The 22488-nt window shown below is 39.9% G+C and overlaps 1 protein-coding gene across 1 annotated transcript in view; it reads right to left on the reverse strand.

Moving 5' to 3' along the window:
• LOC112555913 (multiple epidermal growth factor-like domains protein 6) overlaps window positions 1–22488 on the reverse strand; it is a 114558-nt gene that overhangs the window by 19547 nt on the left and 72523 nt on the right. Inside the window, 23 exon segments of the mRNA XM_025224495.1 lie at window positions 225–353; window positions 653–781; window positions 1107–1235; window positions 1589–1717; window positions 2236–2494; window positions 2849–2976; window positions 3278–3406; window positions 3657–3785; window positions 4152–4280; window positions 5261–5386; window positions 6467–6653; window positions 6970–7308; window positions 7621–7763; window positions 10821–10964; window positions 11920–12042; window positions 14195–14317; window positions 14614–14751; window positions 15470–15562; window positions 16235–16273; window positions 18007–18129; window positions 18652–18774; window positions 20139–20264; window positions 22030–22053. Coding sequence (XP_025080280.1) covers window positions 225–353; window positions 653–781; window positions 1107–1235; window positions 1589–1717; window positions 2236–2494; window positions 2849–2976; window positions 3278–3406; window positions 3657–3785; window positions 4152–4280; window positions 5261–5386; window positions 6467–6653; window positions 6970–7308; window positions 7621–7763; window positions 10821–10964; window positions 11920–12042; window positions 14195–14317; window positions 14614–14751; window positions 15470–15562; window positions 16235–16273; window positions 18007–18129; window positions 18652–18774; window positions 20139–20264; window positions 22030–22053 — 3141 coding nt within the window.

Consider the following 22488-nt stretch of genomic DNA (forward strand, 5'->3'; position numbering starts at 1 on the left):
ACAGATGCTGTTGTGTTGCTCATGAGGAGTCTGGGACACACAGTAAACTCGTACCGCTGGCCAGACAAACAAGTAACAGCAGTCGATCACCAATGGTGTGTTACACGTGATATAGATATAAATGTTTGCTTTCATGTCTTGGCTAGTATGTAAAATTTGAAATACATCTCAAAGATTTGTTTCACGTGCGTGCACGTGTGTGGGAAAAAAAAACCATGACGTACTTTCTTCGCAGGCACTTCCGGTCAGTCCGGCGGGGCATGAGCACTGGCCGGTCACGTGGTAGCAGGGATCCCCCAGCGTGCAGTTACACCTGTCCTTGCAGTCCTTGCCGTACAGACCAAAGGAACAAGCTGCACAGCAGTCATTCAGACCCGGTCTAAGACCAACCATAGGAGCACTCAAGTGAATAGATGCTTACAAAAGCACACATACATCAGAGTGCAGATGACTGAGACTGCCATAGTTAAGACCGATCTGACTAGTGCTACAAACCTTTTACTTTTGTAAGGTAGGTAAGCCAATATTAGGAATTCCGTTCTTAGATTAGTGGTTGTTCTATCTTGTGAAATCTGTATTAATATGACAGTTAAAAAAGAAAAACCTCCAGCATGACACACTATAGTTACCTCCCCGTTGTACATGTACCTACCTCGCTCGCAACGGTCTCCTACCCAACCGTCTTTACACGTGCATTTTCCGCTTTTGTGGTCGCATTCCGCGTCGTTTGCACACATACAGGTTTCCTTGCAATCTTTCCCGTAGCTGCCAACTGGGCATGCTGCAACATTGACATTTTTTAATATTAATCTGAAGTAAAAAGAATTTAATAATCTGTTTTTATTCTAAAGATACCTTTAAACCAATCGTTCAATAGAAGAAATCAGTTATGATTAATCCGAATGAAGTAAGTTTTCAGTCAGCATCAAAATGTTAGACTACTTTTAAGTTTTTTTCATTATAACGTGAACCTAAAGAAGAGCATGGAGCAGATGAGAGTCACAGAGTAGCTGACCTTTTATAGTCAGACCTAAGCGGAGATGAGAAAGATGGGGAGGAGAGTGAAGAAAGAATCGAGAATAGTTTCGACTGTTGGAAAAACTTACTGCGGTTGCAGCGCAGACCTGTGTAGCCCACGTCACAATAACACTGACCGTTGGTGCTGTCACATGACATGGCGTGCACGCATTCACACTCCATTGCACAGTTCGGGCCCCACCGACCGGACGCACAGCCTGCCAGAAGACCAGAGAGATCTTCAGTTACAAAATAGATGATTTACTTTGTACAAGAATGCACATCGCACATCTTAAACCTACGCAGGTACGCACGCACGAGTACACAGGCATACGTATACGTACGTACAAACGCACATACACAAAAACAAGAATATGCACGCATACAAACATTAAAGATGCGATGATACATAGCATATGCACAAAAGTATTTGTCAAACAGTGCTAGCACTCCACATCTGAGATACATCTCAACCAAACTGGAGGGGAAAAAATAAAAACAGGTTTCCGAAGTGTAGAGAAGATAGTGACCGATCTTTGAACAGGTGTTAATGTTGAAGATAACAACACACCTCTTTCACACGCATCGCCCATCCAGCCGTTGGTACAGTTGCACGTGCCATCGATGTGGTTGCAGGTGCTGTCGTGCATGCAAAAGCAGCGGTACAGACAGTTCTGGCCATACGTTCCATGTGGACACGCTGAAGAAAACCCACATAGCAGCAACAAAAATTAAATCTGGTGCAAACTTCACTGAATACAAACGTTTCTATAGGTAAAATAGGTAAATGTATAAATCATATAGCACTGAAACTATAAATTTATAGACTCCCATCACAAAAAAATCATAATGTCTGTTTAAGTCCTAGGGTTCGGGGATGATGTCAATATTATGTCAACACTTGTTTTCTCGTAATTGGATAAAGCTCAGTACTATTTTTCAGCAAAATATCTCCCTTCCATTTCCTTACGCCTACAAAAAAAAAAAACAAAAAAAAACAAAAAAACAACACATCACCATGCAGCAAAAATGTCATTCACATCACGTCATTACAAATTTACTTGTAATTAACATATATCCCAGGTCTGGCATTGGCTGAAGCGCTGACATCGGAGATGTACAACCCTTACGTCTGCGTTGCCTGGCAACACGTGCTTGCAACACGAGGCTGAAGAAATCATCCTCACATTCGTTATTTTGTGACGTCACAACACTCACGCTCTTCACATCGGGCCCCGCGGAAGCCGGGTGGACAGATGCACTGGCCGCTGATGGCCTCACAGTTGGCGTCGTTGTCGCACTCACAGTCCCGCCTGCAGTCCTGCCCCCAGGTGCCCGGGGGACAGCGCTGGTCGCACAGTATGCCCATGTAGCCGGCTGGACATGCGCACTTGCCCGTCACGTGGTCGCACGTGGAGCCCGTGCCACAGTTGCAGATGCTCTGGCACTCGATGCCGTAGAAGCCTTCCGGGCATGCCTGTACGTGAACAGATGCACGTGACTCGAGAGTTAAGATAAAGACACACCTTGTAGGTGGTAGGATTGACTAACTCACCGTTTTACTGAAATTAACTAATTATCAGTGTCCCTCATTTACAAGCAGCCTGCACTGACACGCCTTTCAACACATTTTAGCTAGCGAACGATTCTCATAGGCATGCCACCCTTGACAGAGTCTTCGCTGTTCCGAGCAGTCGGGTACCTGGGGCTCTTAGCTCCTGTCTGCGCTCACCTGGCGACCCCCACCTGCGCACACATGGACCCCGCTCCGCGCGAGTGTGCACCTGGTGCAGCTGACCTTGCAGCACCTGCACACCTGAGCCCGCCTCACCTTTTCACAGTAGATGCTCCGCCAGCCGGCCGCGCACGTGCAAGCGCCGCTGATGTGGTCACACTCGGCGCCGTTCTGGCACCGACACTTGCGACTGCAGCCTGGTCCGTACATCTCGTCCTGGCAAGCTGTCAGGCACAAAGAAAGCGGTCATGGACTTCGTTGAGTTTAGCTGTCAAAAATAACCAACAGCTAACAGTAGTATAGCTACAGGATGCTCACACTAATAACTACTGGACCTTTGTCTTCGTAACAAATAATGGTGTGGGTACTTGACAGTTTGCTACTAGACAGTTAATGACCGACATCTAGATACGTCCAATGAAGACAAACAGTGTTACAGTTACTAGGCAATTGTGTCTAAAGACAAATTAGAGTTGCAGAGTCAGAAAAGCTATGCTTGAAGATCAGATGCTGAGTTGTACTCACGCTGGGCGCAGCTTGTTCCCCGCCATCCGGGTGCGCAGAGACACTCGCCAGTGACGGGGTCACACTCGGCACTGTTGAGACAGTTGCAGCGTAGGACACAATTCTCTCCGTACATTCCAGGGGGACAGGCTGTCAGTATTAAAAAAAAAAAAGAGTCAGGATTTGAGACTCACATTTAGACATTCCAGACAGGAAAAATCTTTCGATCAGAACCTCGCAGAAATTTTGTGACCTGCGTCTTGATGATATTAATGCAGAGTGAAAACAACTATACCACTACTACTACTCTTTCGTCCTCCACGTGCCGTGACATCGACTTAGATGCTCACTCGACGACAACACAAATTTCCCCTTGTTCTCCACGAGGTCGGGTGCTTACCTCGGTCACAAATCTGTCCAGTCCACCCCGCCTTGCACGTGCAGCGACCATCGGCGGGGTTGCAGGATGCGTTGTTCTCGCACATACAGCGCATGAGGCACTGCGGCCCGTACCTGCCTTCAGGGCACTCTTTGAAACACAAACAAAGAGGAGGTAGGAGTGTTACATGGGTTTAGTTTATTTTGTTTAAATAAAGAAAAAAAATTAAAGAAAGAAAAGAAAAACGTATATAGAAATCCATGTCTTCCTTCTTCCAATATTTCTTTTTTTTTTTTTTTTTTTTTTAAAGCTTTTTCTTGTCACAAAACACGTTCATCCACACAGGTACAGCAATTGGTGTCAAACAAAAATCTTCATTTTCCATCACTTCTTTAACGTAGGGAAAATGTTGCGAAGCTTCATGCAAACATAACCCGCAGCACCTATAGAATTAAACATTTTCGAGCTGGCCCCCAATGTTTTGACCAGTCGGGAGCGCATCCAAGTCGGTCTTACCTTCTCGACAGTGAGGTCCATACCAACCGTCTCGACACAGACATTCACCGGTCACCGTGTCGCACGTGGCGCCGTTCTCACACGTGCACTTGTTCTTGCAGTTGATGCCCCAGCTGCCCTCGGGGCACGCTAGATATATGATAAATAACAACAGTCATGTAAACTTTGTCAGTCTTACAACAAGTGTTTAGCCTCGTCTAAACAGCTTAACTACAGGACGCTGTTCGTTTAACTATCTAAACACAGCTAGACTGATTTATAACACATTTTTGAAGTTATTTTTTAATTATTTAGAACCAAAACACTCTTGAATCCATCACAAAGTCTCGAGATGGGTGTAAGGAATTAAGAACATTTTAAAAACACTGATGAACATATTTCAAACACTTTAAAAAAATAGTAGGATATAATGTTTTGTCAAAGTAAACGCACGATTGGAAATCCAAACTGAAGAACATGCTAGATCAGTTTGTAGTTTTTTTGTTTGCTTTTCTCTTTTTCCCCGTTGATCAAAATTGTATTATGTAAATAGGAATAAAATATCTAATCTCAAAAAGTTACTAACAAGAAGCTGGCATACCTCTTTGGTGTCTTGCATGGGTAGGCAAATCCGTATCCATTTACTTATAACATTATTTTTTTTTCTTTTAAACAAATACATCAGTTCATGCAGTCTCTACAAAAGTTTTTTGAAGAGCCATAAGCTCGGCGGAGTCACGATTTGTAAAACAAAACAACATGCAGGCAAGGCAGAACTCATCGAAGGAATATAAAAAGTTTGCCAAAAAATAGTTAAAGAACAACACTCATGCAAGACTGAAAAAATAAGTACAAAAAGGGGCTTTGGGGAGGCATGCGCAGCATCGATATTCTCGAGGCAGTCATTTTTGAAACAACAGTTAACAAGTGCTGTATAGTTGACCCCCAGGTCACCGTTACTCTGTTATTCTGTCCATTGGAGTGGTTAAATATTTATGTAAATTACGTGTCATGCGTAAATTGTTGACGGATTGCTCCAACTTGCACCGAGATACGTGTGTATATATGTAAGAATATATGTGTCTATTAACGCAGACTACGGACGACAAACTCTCGACTGAAACACTTACTCCTCCGACATCGTTTGCCCATGCGTCCTGGCTCGCAGACGCACTTTCCGGTCTCAGGGTCACAAGCGTTGCCATGACATCTACAACTGAGTTTGCAGTTTTTACCATGCTTGCCGTGTGGACATGCTGGAAGGAATGAAAGCAGTAGGGAAGGGAAAGAAACAAACAGAAAAAAACAAGGAGAAAAAGAGATTAAATGTAAGCGTCCGATTGGTGCAAAAAAAAAAAAAAAAGGAAAAAAGTTCATTTTTAGCTAAAAATGATTGATGGCTGGAACTCTTTTGGTCAGATGGTGAGTGAAGCGCAGGAAGCATGCAATGGTGGGAGCATGGTGGCCAGAAGCGGCTTTTGTGAGAAGCGAGCGTGGTTTGGCCACAAACAGTGACTGCCAGCAAAGCAGGACCAAACAAAAATGTGAGGTTTGGCAGAAATATCACTGCAATTCTACATTTATAAACAACAGAAGCAGACATTCTTTTGAGAATAAATCCACAGCAATGTTTTGTAATTATCCTGAGTTCAGTCTTTCTGTTAGTGACAGAATTTATTAACCCCTTTTTTTTCTTTTTTACAGAAAGGGGCAAATGTGGGGAAAATGTTGCAGAGGTGCTAGACTTCAGGTGAGAGATAAAATTATGTGTGATGACTGTCCATGATTGCATGATAACTTTCTATCACTGAATAATAAGTGTCCATAATTGCATGACTGTGCAATGACTGTTCATGATATGATGGCCGAGACAGGATGTAAGAAAAATAGAAATCTTTCTGGTTGGATGAGCAGATGGAAACCTGTTAAACTGTAAATAGCCACTTATCATTCAACTTTTGTCATTGTGATTGTGAAATTGTGCACTTTCCTGCAAGTTTGGTTACAGCTGTTTAGCATTTCGTTTGATATGCTGTAGGTCATCTGATCAAGGTGCACTAGTAAAGATTTTTCTTGGGCAAAAGCAAAGCATAGGACAGAGTTGAACAACAATTGAACATGAACAGGTCTTTGTGCTTCAAATGAAAACAAAGTAAAACACTAAACTGAAAACGAAACACTAAAACAAAATTCTACAAGCAAAAAGAAAAATGCATTTAAAGAAAATTTTCTTTCAACATTTTTCTGCATGCGATAACAAAAGGCATTTAAAATAACAAAGCTCAAAATAAAATAGTCACAAAAAAATCAGACCAACAATAGAGCTGAGGTCTTACGTTCGTTGCATCTTGAACCCGTCCACCCTGCTGGACAGTCTCTCAGACAGTAGCCGCTCATAGGGTCACACTTGGTCCCCACAGGACAGCTGCACCGATGTTGGCATCCGTCACCATAGCGACCTTCCGGACACTCGTCTTCACATCGGTCGCCATGGTAACCGATCTTGCACTGACATTCTCCTGTCTGAAAGCAAGGTTTCAATTTTAGTAATAAGTAGATACCGTTTCGTTGTGTTTTGACTTAAACCTTGCATCCTGCATCATGCCGTGTGTCATCATAAAGTGTTAATAACAGCAGTAATAATAATAATGATAAGGATAATAATAAGGATAACAATAATAAAGGATGTTTCCTTTCGCTCAGTAGTAAAAAAAAACAAAAAACCCCAAACCCTGAGATTACATACGGCATGAAAGAAAAGACTCCTTAGATTATTCTCGAACCTACACTAAAAACGCTTAGGGGAGACAACTTAGATTGTGCATCTCGCCATACATACCTCCGAGTTACAGCCCTTGGAGTTCTTGGTGACGCAGTTGCACTGCTCCATGCAGTTGGAACCATAGGTGAAAGGTGGGCAGGGGAGATTACACGAAGGCCCGAACCAGCCCAGACGACACTCGCAGATACCGAAGATGCGGTTGCAGTAGCCGCTGGAGCACTGGTGCAGGCACAGCTTGTCGCAAGCTTCGCCGTAGTAGCCAGGGGGGCATCCGTCCTCGCAATTTTCACCTTTTACCCCGGGCGGACATTTACAACGGCCAGTGACGGGATGGCACGAGCCTCCGTTCTGGCATCTGCGCGTGCACATTCTGTTGCAACCCTCGCCAAATGTCCCCTAGGATTTTAAAAATAAAAAGTGTATTAAACCGTGATGCTCTTAACCAGACAAATACACACAAAGGTGTGAGCAGATCTGGCATAACTTTGAACTCGGTCAAACATTTGTCACATGTCTTCTGTATAAATTCTTTTATACCTTTAATGAACTTACAAACGAGAAATCGCGCGAACATTTTACCAGACCAGTAAAAGAAGGAATGAACAAAAACAAAAAATGAAAGAAGGAAAAAGAACGAAATATTAAAAAAAATCAAGGAAAAAGGTCGTCAACCAACCATCCAGCTTGCTACCCAGCTTTCAGACCTACCTCTGAACATGGTTGGTCACAGAGAGTACCCTGCCACCCTGCAGGACACACGCACCCGTCCCGCGCTTCGGTGCACTGTGCACCGTTCTGGCAGTTAGTGCACATGTACCCGCAGTCGGGGCCAAAGGTCCCAGGAATACAAGCTGCGACACATCAGAGCAGGGAGTTATCAGCAAGACCTTCTAATAATGAAAAATATTAATTATTGCTTGAACACAGAAAAAAATGAACAACCACAGGAAAGGAAGAAAGGAAATACTTAAACTGCTTAAAATACTTAATTATTTAATTCTAAACAATCTTTGTTGAAAACAGTACCTAAATTAGGATGAATCCCACACCCCACAAAAAAAAACAACCATTACACAAGTCGTCATACATACCAGATGTGTTTCCTTTGATGCCAACAAGACAAAAAAATATTTTCTTTAAGTAGAAGATTGTTTTAGCAACATAATTGTGTGAGTTTTTGTAATGTTTTAATGTTGTAATGTTTTGTCATCTATTTCAAAGTGGCATAAAAGCACACAAGACAACATTTCTGTCGGTTCACTACCATAAACATTTTCTTTTTTTGTGTGGTACAGATGATGGTCCGTCACGCTGCTTAGAAAGCAGAAATCCTATTTACTTAAATATTAACATGAGATTGATACATAAATATTCCACGTCCAGAATCAGACTATTTATTTCTTATAAGTAGAATAATTAAACCTCCGCCAATAACTCTGTCTTCTTACAGTATTCACTCAGACTTGCGAAAAGAACTATTATTAAGGTAGGTTGGAAAAGGTTGCTGTAGAAACAGCCAACAGAAGTTCCGGGGAAGACAATCTGGCATTGAACTACGAACGAAGTCTTCGGTTCCTGTGACGTGGAAAATAAACTTCAGGAAGGACAAGTCCTAACCGACGAACTGCACAAAAGGTCTTGAAACGAATAGCATTTTGGTGAGAAATTGGAAGAATCAAAAGAACCATTTAGAAGCAAGTAGCTGGAGATAATTTTCTTTTCAAAAACAGTGGCAAGGCAATTTATCTTGTTGCCTACAAGTCCTTTAAAAACCTAACCCTGGCCAGACAACCGTAAAGACGATCTGCAGCGTATCAAGTCGCCGAAGGGATTCTTTGACAGAAAACTGAATTTTTTCCGGGCAGTTGGACTAAGTATTGTCTGGAACTGATGCCACACTACTAAAGAGACACGGACCATAAAATACACATCCTTTGTCCACGTTTAAGGAGGAAGTGGAAGAGTAAGTCCGTCGTCTGGAAGATGGTAAATGGTATGGACAACATGCCGGCAGACATCATTACAATATGGTCGCGAACGCATACTGAAGATAATAAGGCAAGTCAACCCTGACTAAATTATCCAGTGGTAGAAAGTGAAAAAAAGAGGACGAAAATTGGTCCAAAAATATTAAATATTTGCGGACCATATAATGTATTGAATCCTAAAACTCTGTTGCCTCTGGTAGAAAACAGAGACTATGATGGAAGGGACTGTCAGATGCATTGGTCTTGATGTTCACCTCTATGTTTTAGGTCAAGTGAGTAGACTACAGCACAATCCATTAAGCTAAATTTCATTAAAAATACCCTTTTACTTTTCTAAGATCACCTTAATTGGTAGACACAATAAATAATAAGAATCATTCCATTGGAATAGTCTTGAAAGTAAGAATAAATGTGACTTATATCTGGGTGCGGCCTGAATAATGAATTTAATATCGAATGCTTCCTCATGCTTATTAATAGACAGCACCTATTAAAATCTCGTTCATTTCAAACAGTTATTATCTGTTGCAGTTTGATGTTTTTTTTAACCTTAGCATCAACAACAACATCTGAAGAGAAACTCAGCATAAACAAAACCCTGTTTTTACAGGTGGAGCTGCAACTTAAATTCTGGAGAACATCTGCACTTGGGAAAACCCTACAACCACGACGACCATCTGTTGATAACGTCAGCAACATCCTGGTGTTGGAGGAACGAGAGTCTGATGCACATGACATCAGATCATTAAGGCTTGCACACCGTCAGCAAACATGCTATAAATAAACTTTGACCTTTCTTGCACTACTTTACCGTCTTTCTCTCTATGCTCAGGCAGGTCAACCCGACATTTCATTTTTCTTCGCCGAGTTGCCAGACGGGTGCTGTTGCCGCCTACACAGGCATTTAACGAAACTCAAGAACAGAAGAACTTAGGAGAGAGAGATTACATTACACCGAGACATGAAACATGGCTATATCTTCCCATCAGCACGATATGAAAAAAACAAAAACAAAACAAAAACAAAGAATTAAAAAAAAAACAAAAAAACAGCAAGTCATACGATATGGCACTAATGGCATGCTCTTTGTAATGCACTATTAAAAACTCCATGCAGAGAAATAGCAATAACATTTATAGAGTACTCAAACCATACACTGAAAAATATTATATACTCCGAGAAAGGCGAAATGATGAATGCCTACACATTAAGAGTCGTTTATATATACAATGTATATATATATCACTACCAAAATATTTTTCAATTAATTAAGATTAAATGAACAGATTTAAAATAATTTTGCCAAGCTATAATATCGTGCCAAAAACAGGACTTGCAGAAAGTGATCCATCATTAAAATCTCACATTTCACACATTTCAGGTATAAAACAGATGTTTTGAAAAAGATTTGTTGTAAAAGTCTTCAAAAGAGACAAGTTAATTAATAACTTTCTTGAACCTTAATTAGGGTACATTTTTTGTCTGATTTATTATTAATGTACCTGCTGTTAGAACAGACTCGCTTCTAGATGTTAAACGGTTCTAGTTTGACTTCGATATGTTGGTGTTATGTGGGAGGGGAAGAAGTTTTATTCTCTAGCATGATTTATTAGTAGTAGTGGATTACTCTGATTTATTACTAGTAGTAGTGGTATTACTCTGTAGTATGATTTATTAGTAGTAGTAGTAGTAGGAGGAGGAGTAGTAGTATTACTCTGTAGTATGATTTATTAGTAGTACTGGTATTACTCCGATTTATTACTAGTAGTAGTGGTATTACTCTGTAGTATGATTTATTAGTAGTAGTAGTAGTAGTATTACTCTGTAGTATTTTGCCATTTGACACAGTGAACCCTTTCCTCTATGAAGCAACAGTTTCATGACTAACAGGTTGCACCATGATAGGACAGGGTGACGTACTGTACTTCGACTCAGTTTCCAAAAGTTCTTGCGACAGAATGTTGTGATCTGTTGCAGGTATGATTGGTCTCGGAGTGGTTTCAAATCGTATTTTGGGCAGATCTCCTCTCTGAGGACCACGATCAGTCAGGCGAGACTCCATGGCTAGAAACACAAAACACCAATGACGCAAAGAAAACAAAAAATATAAGCAAAGAAAGCTATAAAAATACAACAGAAAAAGAGTAAACTATTTCAATTAAGGAAGAAATTAAACAGTATACCACTGCCCTCGTTAATCAAGGCAGACCTTATCGTTGCTTAGTTACATGCTTATAGCGGACACAAAGAATCGACAAGAAATAACAATAAAAATGCAATTTATGAATATGTATTAAAATTTAATAAAAAATAAATACTAGCAAAACAAGAGCTTGCAAAACGAAGATTACAAACCTGTAAAACCTGAAAAACTACAAGTACACACTGTACATGGGCACACGTCTCCAAATTAAAGGCACATCAAGAAAGATAGAAAATTGCTTTTTAGGCAAGTAAACCCACCAGAGGACCAAGCAAGTGCTGAATATTGTTGTTCTGAAATAGGGATGGATATGAGATGATTTTTGGAATAGTAATGACAGGTGAAACCCATTTCACAGTTAAGACAATTACAGCCAATATTTTAGTCTGTTTAGAAAGACAAATATAATATTAGGATTGAAAACGCTTCTGATACTTGGAAACGAATTATTTTTCAGTTTTCTTTATTATAAAAATTTACTCTTGATTAAATGATAAGCTGAAAACATTAATTGAAAGATGTTTTTAATATATCATTTAGTTCCTCTTTACACATTTTGAAATGTATTTTGCGACAACTTAAACCGAAACCCTACTTGTCCATTTTTTTCAATTTTTGTCGGAAATCTTGGACTGGAAGAAAATTTTATAATTTATTGAATGAATACAAGGGATGAGATGTATCACACAGTGTATGTAAGTAAACATAACTCTAGCACATAGAAATAGACTGCCTTGATCTGGTCTGGAGAACCATGAGGGAGGAACAGGAAATACGTCACATGCACACAGACGGAGCATGCGCAAAGGTACGTACGCAGGCACCGCTGGCCGTCGATGGAGAGGGTGTAACCTTGGTTACACACACAGCTGAACGAGCCTTGAGAGTTGACACAAATCTGCTCACAGCCTCCATTGTTGCCCAGACACTCGTCGATGTCTACAATCGAAGCCAAGAAGAAAAGCAAAGGTCGTACAATCACTTATTATGAATAAACATTTATAATGTTTGAAATATTAAATCACAGAAAGCATTTTTAAAACAAAACCACTGACCTCAAAGTACAAACAAGACAAACAAACCTCCTCAAACAACTGAGATCATTAAAACAAATTGTTTGTTTCTTTTTAAAAAAAAAGGTTGGGGATATGACACAGGAGTGAAGGAAAGTTTATCGCATTTATGGCAGGACAGAGTTTGCTTTTAATGGCGAAGCCATGCTTGTCAGTCCTTTTGTTTAGAAACACTGCAATCACTGTATTGCCAAGGGGAAATTTTGTAAAAGTATTTAGCATCTGTAAGAAGAATCAGCCACAGGCAACACAAATCAACCGGAGGATATCGACGCCTTCTGTTACCGCCTGACATTAGGCGCTCGGGGAGAGGAACAAAGATTTACTCCTGTTGGCGCCGATATTTGTTATTTTTGAGAGCATGCATGAAAAAGGGTAAAGACACTATTTCCGGGAAAGAAGTCTACATGCCACTAATGGGAGGGTGCCGTTGTTTTCGTTCTGACCCCTACTCCCCAGTTCCCGACCTCTGCATCGTCTTGGGAGCAAGTTCCAGGGTCAGGAACAACAGGAAAATGAAGGGAATGGTATTCGCGCGGGTGAGAACACCCGTGAGCGAGTCGAGTACAAATGTACCCTACACGTTTCCTCGAGATGAGGATGTTGCTGGAGTCACGTGGTAAGCCAGATTAAACAAGCAAAAGTGCAGGTCAATGTCAATGAGTCCAACAGCCTAGTGGGTTGTAAAGACAGTCAAAATATCTAAATAAAACTGTCCTTCCAACACCTTTACCTTCAAGATAAAACAGGTCCCCCATACTGGTCAGGCAGGATGTGACTCTTTAACAACAGTTTGAAAGTGAAGTCCACTGACCACCACCTTATCATATACTCACTAAGAGTCTAGGGTCTAAACTTTTAACCTGAGGTCTAAAATATTTATAAACAGACCAGTTAAAATTAATTTATACTTGTTTCATAAAAATAATTAAATATGGAAGTTTATAGCTGAAATTTATTCCCCGCACTGTTGACAACAGCTGCATCAGGTTAAACTGTTAAACACTCAGGTCATCCCGCTGACGGCCAAGGAAAACGATTCTAAAGCCACCAACAGCAGAGAGGAAGCGGGCAATAACGGGGTCGGCCTGGCAAGGGAGCTAATACCACGAATAACTCTGCATGTGGGTCCTGACATGCCGCTACAACACGGAAACCATCGGCGCTTCTCTCAGGCCGCACACTGACAAAGGGCACACGACAGATGGAAACCTTCTGGAATCTTTCATTTCCTCCGTATCCTGCTCGACTATGCGATAGACACCATCTCGTGCCTGCTGCTCGCGCAGTGACGGTTGCAATAAGATCTGTTAGCAGCCAACAAATAAAAAAGGAAAAAAAAAATAGCGTGTGTGGGGTTATTTTCCGAACTTCCACATGAGGAATTCAGCTCGACATTACCATGAAATGTGCTTTTCAGGAGGACATTCGTCAACAAAGTCCCGTAAATTCTTCAGGAAAAAAATCATGTCATAAAGGAAGTGTAGGCACGAGAAGGACGGACAAAAACCGTTTCAAGAGATGGAAGGTTTGCTGAAGAAGAGAAACGTTTGGGATCAAGTCACTATGAAGAATTTGTTCATTCTGCGATTATTGAATGTAGTTTCCTTTGAAGTCCTCTCAAAAGCACTGGAATATTCTTATTCAAACTACACAACTGAATAAAGAATGAATATTTGAAATATTTTAAAGACACGTTTGTTTACTTCGGTTTCATGAACGATAAAAGAGTGGTACTAAAATGTCAGCAGTTTATAGTTAATATCTTGAAACATTAGAGCCGTAAACTATTGCTAGAAATGTCAGAAATTCATTAAGAAAAAGGTGACGAAATACTCTGGTCCCAACATAAGCATATGTGATACTTTTCAAACCAAACAGTAGTTACTGCCCTCGACGAGCTCACAAGAGTTGCAACAATATTTAAAAAACACGCACACAGATCCCATAAAGTAAGGGAAAGTTAATTAACATTGACAAGAGACTCGTTAGCTGTTGTGTCAAACATCTCTCCATACCATCGCAAGTACATCCATCCCTGCTGAGGAGGAAACCTTGACGACAACTACACGTGTAGCCTCCGGGGTTGTTGTTACAGTAGTCGCTGCAGCACTTCTCGCCTTCCTCACACTCGTTTATATCTGTGGACAGAAGAGCAACAGTATCTCCCTTGGTGTTGGCTCTTTACATTACGTCTACATTGTTGTCTGTTAAGTCTACATTATTTATAACCTTTGAACCGAAATGGCACAGTAGATTAACGTTTTTATTAACGACATATAGATGTAATGCCTTATTCAAATATCAAACATATCTGTCTTTTAAAAAGTGTCATATAGTTTAACTATGAACTACGACGAAACACAATCACCAAACAATAATTTTGACAGGCGCGGACGTTGAGCACGTGCACACACACCACGTGACACACACGTACCTCTGCAAGCCTTCCCGTCGGCCATCAGGCTGTAGCCGCGGCGGCAGGAGCAGATGGGTCCCTCCCGAGAGTGCTGACACTTGTGGTCGCAGCCCCCGTTGCCGATGGCGCAGAAGTCGACCACCTCCATCTCGATTCCTGGCAACACCAGCCAACGACACAGATGTGAGAGGCACTCGACCAAAACCTCGATAACAGTCCAACCACTCGAGGGGAAATAACTTACACAAAATAACTTAATTAAGGTGTGGTAATTACGAATATTCGTATTAATTTATTAACTTGACACAAGCTTTATCAAATTTTATTTGTTTATTTTTTCTCATTCTTACCACCTTCAGTTCCCTCCCCATCTTCACATCACTGTTTCATTCTCTCCCTTGTTCTATTTCACAGATACGCGCACCATGTGGGTATCCTTTGTTCATACGCACTTGTGTATATGTGTGTTTGAGTGTTGGTGAGTGAATGGAGAGGTTCACAAAACAACATGCAAAGTACACTAACGAAACATTAGCTTTATTTCTTAACGAAAAAAGACAGGAAAGAAAAAACTAATCTATTTTAAACATAAAAATGTGAAACCTGCAAAAAATTCATAAAAACGACCACGTGGTCTTCTAAGATGCAAGTGCACTTTATTCTTGCATTTCAAACTATGAAATTATATATAAAATACACAGAAACATAAACAGTGAACATAAACTGAACATTGTCTAGGCGTGAATAAAGAGTTCTACCATCTGGAACATAATGTTGTCTGCTTGGTGAGCAGACATGTTCAAACTCAGAGCATGAAAACTCAAATGCCACGAAGCTGACGGGACATTGATAGGAATGGACAACACAGAGCTACCTTTTTCCTTTTGTTTGGACTTATTTTTATTTTTGGATTTCGGTTTCTTTCTTCCCTTGCCTCTGTCCATTCCTGTTGCATTTCTTCCATTTTCTGGTGAGCAAAGCGGCCCTTTATACTACAGGTCAGAGATTTATTTCAAGGGACAAGCCATTTGAGAACACACGGTATAAAACCATATGGATATTTTTTTATTTGTTTAAGTGCATGAAAAATAGGTAATAAAGCACTCTAACGAAAATTTAATGTCAGCGACTACAAATTTTAACAGAAATTTGAAATAGTTGTAATGGGTTAGAAGGAAACTGTGTTTAGAAAACTTGTAACTACCTTAAGCCAAGCGATCCCTCATCTCTTCTTCTAACCTCCCCATCCCTACCACTCCATTAAAAAATATTAGCTCTAATGACAAAGGCAGTGAAAGCATGCAAATCAGGCATTAAGTGTGCTTCAGCATGCAGTGGCTGTCAAACATAGCATCAACAATCGTGATGTTAGATATAATTGAAATGAAAACGAGCAGGTGAGAAAGATGAAGAAATAGAAACAGAGACAGACAGACAGACAGACAGACAGCACGTGGCGGATAGAAATAAAAGATTAAAGTCCAAGAGGTCTGTGTGTTTGTGTGTGCGTGGGAAATAACAAACATGTAAACAAATTAGCAAGTTACTGACACACATCAGTTCTCAGACAACAGGACTAAAGCAGGCATGGTAGGAATGATAAGAACAGTTCAGGTGAGGCTGGCAGCCGGCAGTTTACCTGTGTCACTGGGTTTAGTGTCGTTAGCAGGTGGCAGCTCTGTTCCGCGCAAGCGAGATGACGCAGTGGATGAAAATAAAGCATTTTGTTTGTTTAGCAAGGGCAACAAGCAGTCTCAGGTCTAGGTCTTCAAAGAAATGCAATTTCAGGCCAAGCTGTTCAAACACCTAAGAATTTCTCTCTTACACCACCTTTGGTCAAAAGGAACATTAATATTTGCATCATGTTTCTGATACGGAAGAAAAATTGCAGTTTGTGTTAAGAAGCTGTTAAATATCCACTATCATCACTCTTACAAGAGAGAGGATCTGTTAATTATATTTCCGACACATCACTGTTGTCGTCAGCGAGAATGATGACGAAACAAATGGCGGCCATTTAGGGACGGAATTAATTACTTCCAAGACAGAACCACTTTATTTGGGAACAAGGCAGAAAAGTCTGGGCTTTAGTTTCTTTCATTCTTTATTCCGGTTTCGAGAATAACTTTTGTATTGCACTTTCATCTGGATAAATAATTACAATAAATGCCTGATTCATTTGCATTTCTTTGATAACTTGAAAATGAGTATATATGAATCTGCACCTATATATATATATGCAAACATATTATTAATACATACATATGAAAGAAAGAGCTACAGTTGAAATGACTGCGAAGCAAGGCATGATGACAATCACAGCCTATGAGCAGTTAGTGCCTGCATGTGTTATACCCATGTAAGTAACAATCGTTGAAATATCTTACTTGTAAAGAATTTTACAACAAATGAATGTCACCCATGCTAGCAAGATGCAGCATACACATTACATGTCAATAATCTGTATCAGAAACAGTTTAGAAAGTATTTAAAAAATTTTCAGAGAACAGTCTAAGAAACAATTCACGAGGGGGGCACGTGCAGCAGGTCAATGTGTTCTCACGGTGGCCACAGTGTGTTCGCACCAGAACACGTGTTTCAAAGTGTTCCAAGTGTTCTAAAATATGTTAAGATCGTATCCTGAGTTATAATAATGCCACCAATACTCAATGTCAGCTGTTTTCACTGTATAGCTAACTATGACACTAGTAAGCAAGCAAGCAAACAGCTTTATTTGAGACATTGACAGTTAACATATTTAACTACATTTTCAAATTTATTGATTACATTATTAAAGAAAATTAACACGTGATATACAGTACAACCAGTGTAACTGTCATAACAAACCTTTTCGTTTCTGAAAAAAAGTTTTTTGATTCTTGACAATGTACTATTCTCATGTTCCGAACATCTACATGCGATTATTGTCACTACACTTAAGAACTTTCTTTCCAAGACTGAAAGTTTTCGTAGAAAGCACCAATCGTGCAATTTAATCATGCAGACTGGAACTATAATTAGTCACAAAAGGTCAGAGGGGTAGGAGAAGTCCCGTTAGTCTGTGACAAGGTTCAAAGAGCCCTGAGCATAACGCAGACCATGCGTATCTCAGAACATCAGCTCGAGTTTGTCTCTGTGTTTCTATGAAACGTTTCCTGCTATTGTAAAAAAAAAAAAGTATTTATTTTTTATTTATTTATATTTATAAATTATTATTATTAAAAATCCTAGACGACATCTAGTCCAGTATTAAAAGGAAAACGTTCTGCTTTTTGCCAGAATTTTTAAGGATGATGGGAGGAGATAATCCAAAACAGACGAGTTCGAACGAGTACCGGGGGCCAGTAAAGTTACTCATCGATCCGTCTTTGAGCTTTCCGGTTTTTACGACAAGATCAGGCGTGTACTCACGGTAGCATGAGCGGCCGTCCACACCCAGCTGGTACCCGGGTGTGCAGGTGCAGACGAAGGAACCTTTGGTATTGATGCAGGTCTGGAGGCACATGCCGTTCTGCTGTTCGCACTCGTTGATGTCTGCAACACGAAGCCGAGTGGAAAAAAAGATGAGATGCCACGTTCCTCTGATTGAAAATTAGGACTACACAGGCTGATGTAAGTCTGCTCCATAGAACCTACTCGAGCGCTGTAACAGACTTGCTAAAACCCATCACTCGACCACCTAACTATGAAATTTTATATAAAGCAACACGGAATATGAGGAGATTGACTTTTACCCTTGAGCCTTAAAATAAAAGCAGTTCAAGAAATAAAAACCGTTAACAGTCTTTGAAAATGAGAAAATACAATAAAGGACAGTAGGCAGTAAGGACAAAGACTTCTTCACAAAACAACCGAAAGACTGAGAAAAATAAAAGTATTCGCCTTATTAACAACATCATGAGATGTAACATGTAAAATAGAGACAGGGAGCGAGAAGAAGAGAGAGAGAAAAAAAAAACGAGACGGAAGCCAATGATGGTATCGATGATCTCGTAGCCAGCATCAACAGCACCATCAGAGTCAGCGATCACGGTTACATAACGCTAAGAAGCGAACCTTGGCAGGACCGGCCATCCGCCGACAGAGAGAATCCGGAGAAACACTGGCAGATGGCGCGCCCTCTGTCGTTGACACACTTGTGCTCACAGCCGCCATTGTTCTCCCGGCAAGGATCAGCCTCTGCAACAAGCAAGAAAACACAAACAGGGGTTGTAGTATTCTTCGGATGAACGCTCCTATAAAAACGGTTTTAACACGTTTCCAAAAGAAAGACACAGTTGTTTGAAGTCTGGCAGTCTCACAATAGACGGTTGTACAAAGACGTAGTTCTTTTTTACAACGTGAGGATGAGGTTACGTGACGTTAATTATTTACGTGAGGAAAGATATGGAGTCGTTAGATAGGTCAAAGCTGATGAACGGAGAATGAGTGCTGCTCACAACATCCGACAAAAATTAAGACAAAAGCCTCCGTTCCACTCCACCCTTCCAAAAAAAACCAGTACGATGTTTTACAAAGAGAGTTATCTTTCTTGTCTTTAAAAATGTATGTGTGTGCATTCGTTTAACGATTCAGAGAGACAGAATAAGAGAGAGAAACTCTGGCAGCAGCTGCTTGTCCTTTTCACAAAGAAAGAAAGAAGCCAAAAAAAAAAAAAAAAAAGGAGACACAAAAAACCCACAATACAAATGAATGGAAAGAAAGAAGAGAGTAAACAAAAGTAGGTTCATGGTTGATAACAAATGTAGATTTATAGTTGGCAACTTTCATTTACAATTAACAAACCCACTTCAGTCTCTCGGCAAACATTGTAATAATTGGGTTTGCATCCAAACAAGGCCGAGCCTGGGTGCAGCTGCTGATGGTGTTGCACTGTGGTCGTGGACAATAAAGTAATTTATTGATACTCTGCATGTTGACCGCACTTCATCATAAAAACTGAAATTCGCAGTATCCAAATATTTGTCACGTGCTAGTCTCAAACAATCGAGTCCACAAGAACCGCGAATAAATTATCGATGATTTAGTGTCTTTTCAGATGTTGTTGATCTGCGCATTTGTCTTTTCAGGCTCGCCGCTTACTCAAGTACATAAAACAACAAACATCAAAACAAAGTAAATAAAAGCAAAGGATTGTGAGCACTCATTATCATTCAGTGATTATAGTTTTTTTTTCGGAGTCTGATTAGTCGATCTTGTTATCGATGTGTGGGAGGGAGATTTGCTGATTGTTTGCGTTGAGTTCATTGGATGTTGGGAAATTACATCAGCGCCTAATGCTGCCTCCACATGGTCCGACAGCATCATAACTAGTCCTTGTAGTTTAATTTCGTTTTTCACACAATTTTCCAGCAATCCAGGTGTGAGAGCGACCTGGTGATTAGGATTGAAGTTTCTTGATACTGAGTTTATGTACGATCTTTGCAGCAGACCTTTTTTTTTTTTAAAAAAAAACAAACAAAAAAACAAGACTTTCGTATGAGCTTGTAGAAAAGTGTGGGATGACCTTAGTGTCTCCCATAGTAAAAGATGTACATACATACCGTGACAGGTTTTGCCGTTGTCCCCTAGCGTGTAACCACTACGACAGCGGCAGTGGTAGTGGCCGTTGTAACCATCAACACAAACATGTTCGCAACCACCATTGCTGACACTGCAACCGGACACAGCTGCAACAGGGTTAAAAAGCGACTTGTGTAAGTGAACAGTCATCCATTTTCTCTTACCATATCATAAATCTGTTTCTTACAAAGTGACATACATTTCATAACTCGTTACCGACCTTGCTCTAATGATGCTTTACTTGAGGCTATAAATTAAGATGTTACATATACTTTAAGCATATTTTGATAGCAATTAAAAGTGCTAAATGTGAAAACTTGAGCAATAAAATATTTATGTTACAGAAACATCTAAACTTGTATTACGACAATGTGAGAGTGTAGTTGAAAATTTTTGAAAGGCTGACTATTTAGAAAAATATTCTGGAAACCAACCGACTGGAAACCTCTCTATCTCCGTGTGGAGAAATTTTGCGAACAGGTAGTAAGTAGCAAAACAACATCTCACCTAATATTCTGTGACAAAACATTCGAGGAATCATATATAAATAGTGTTTGTCGTTTGTAGGTCTCTTGACATATCTAAATACAAGGTAGACTTTCTAGGATTGCCAGATCTTACTAAAAGATTGTATAATGTGTAATCATTACAACTGTTATATCTCGCAATTGTTAGTGCGGAAAACTAATTTTTCGCAGTACTACAATTTATCTACATGTTGACAGCACCATACAGAGCTCATTATGAATACAGATTGCATTCTACCGCTATTCATCAACCATCAATAATCAACAAAAGAGTTTTGGCATGTTGAGTGATATATAATAGAATGAAGTGTTCTGACAACAGGTCAGTCATTTTAAAAAAGACAAAGGTAGAAGTAGAACAAATTGTTTTCACAAAATTTCATCATCATGCATGCTTGAACTTAGCTTGGACAGATAAAATATACATGTATATGATGCTTGGTAAAAGCAGATAAAGATTTAAAAGAAAAATGATGCTATGAAGCATTTACGAACTCAAAACTCAACATACTTTCGTGACCGAAAACAAATATGCACACTCTAGACTTTCTTGTTTATTTACAAAAAAGTATATATATAGAGGTAGAGAGAGAAAAAGGTGAGAGAAACTGTTCTCTGTATCTAATGTTGTTGGTCGCTCTACATCAGCTTTTTGTGTGGATGGAAGTTGATAAAGCTGGCTCCTACTTTTTTCAACCCTTTGATGAAAGACGAAAGACCATAAGACGAGTCGCTGCCAAACTGCGAGGCCAAACATTTTACATCGACTGTGTGTGAACAACACACCGACAGACAGGCGGACACACCAAACATTCACAGGTAAACTCTTGATGCCAAGTGAGTTTCGACAGAACCAGTTCTTACAATAGTTGTTGAAGTAGTTGGCAACCGCTGGTTGTCCTGGTGATGAACTAGCAACACCTTATGTAAGCAGATAGTCATGCACCATCGACATCTAGGACAATGAGCGGGGGAAGCAGAAGAATAGACACACGTGCATTATTGCCACTAAGCCAATAAGAAAGAGAAGATATAAAAGGACGCTTTTACTAATGTTTTCTTGGAAAATCAGAGTCCAAAAAACTCAGATTCAATTGAAACTAACAACAGCAAAAACAAACAAAGCATCCGAATAAAGAAAAATCTCTGTAAATACCCAGTCTGTAAAAATCTAGTAAATACAAATAAAAAGCTTGTAAAAAATATAAAAGTAAGGGTAGGGATCAGAAATATATTTACACACTAAATAAATAAAAATAAAAAAGCCGGAGGTGTGTACGATGTGGAAGAAAGGGTTCACCATTCACGCGCACGTTAAAGATATTCAAGAATGAGCTGTTTTCACCTTTTAGCCATGCTTCGTATTTTGCTGGAGAGCAAGAAAAGATTGGTCATTTAGTTTCACAATTAATGAATTAATGAGCTGAGGTCATGATAAGAATTAAACGTTTACTTATACATTTTATCCCATTATACAATGATGTAGCTTAGCTAACACATTGTCTTGTCTTCATATGCCTTCTGCTGCAGACACGGCGTTAATCAACCAACCAGTAATTAATAAAGATAAACGACGAACAATAGAAGTTTTTTTTAATTTTCTTCACTTTTACAGTCATATAATGTACTTTTAAAAAAACCCCACATTAATACTGAAACCCCATTAGGTGTGATAAAGAGTTTTAAAGATCATATAGGTCACACAAGATATAAAAGTGTGGAAAAGAAAAAAAATTACAAGCATTAAAAAAATGACCAAATGTATAACGCCCCCCCACCCTCCAAAAAAAACCCCAAAACACAA

The sequence above is a fragment of the Pomacea canaliculata genome, linkage group LG2 (genome assembly GCF_003073045.1).
Source record: "Pomacea canaliculata isolate SZHN2017 linkage group LG2, ASM307304v1, whole genome shotgun sequence".
Lineage (NCBI taxonomy): Eukaryota > Metazoa > Mollusca > Gastropoda > Architaenioglossa > Ampullariidae > Pomacea > Pomacea canaliculata.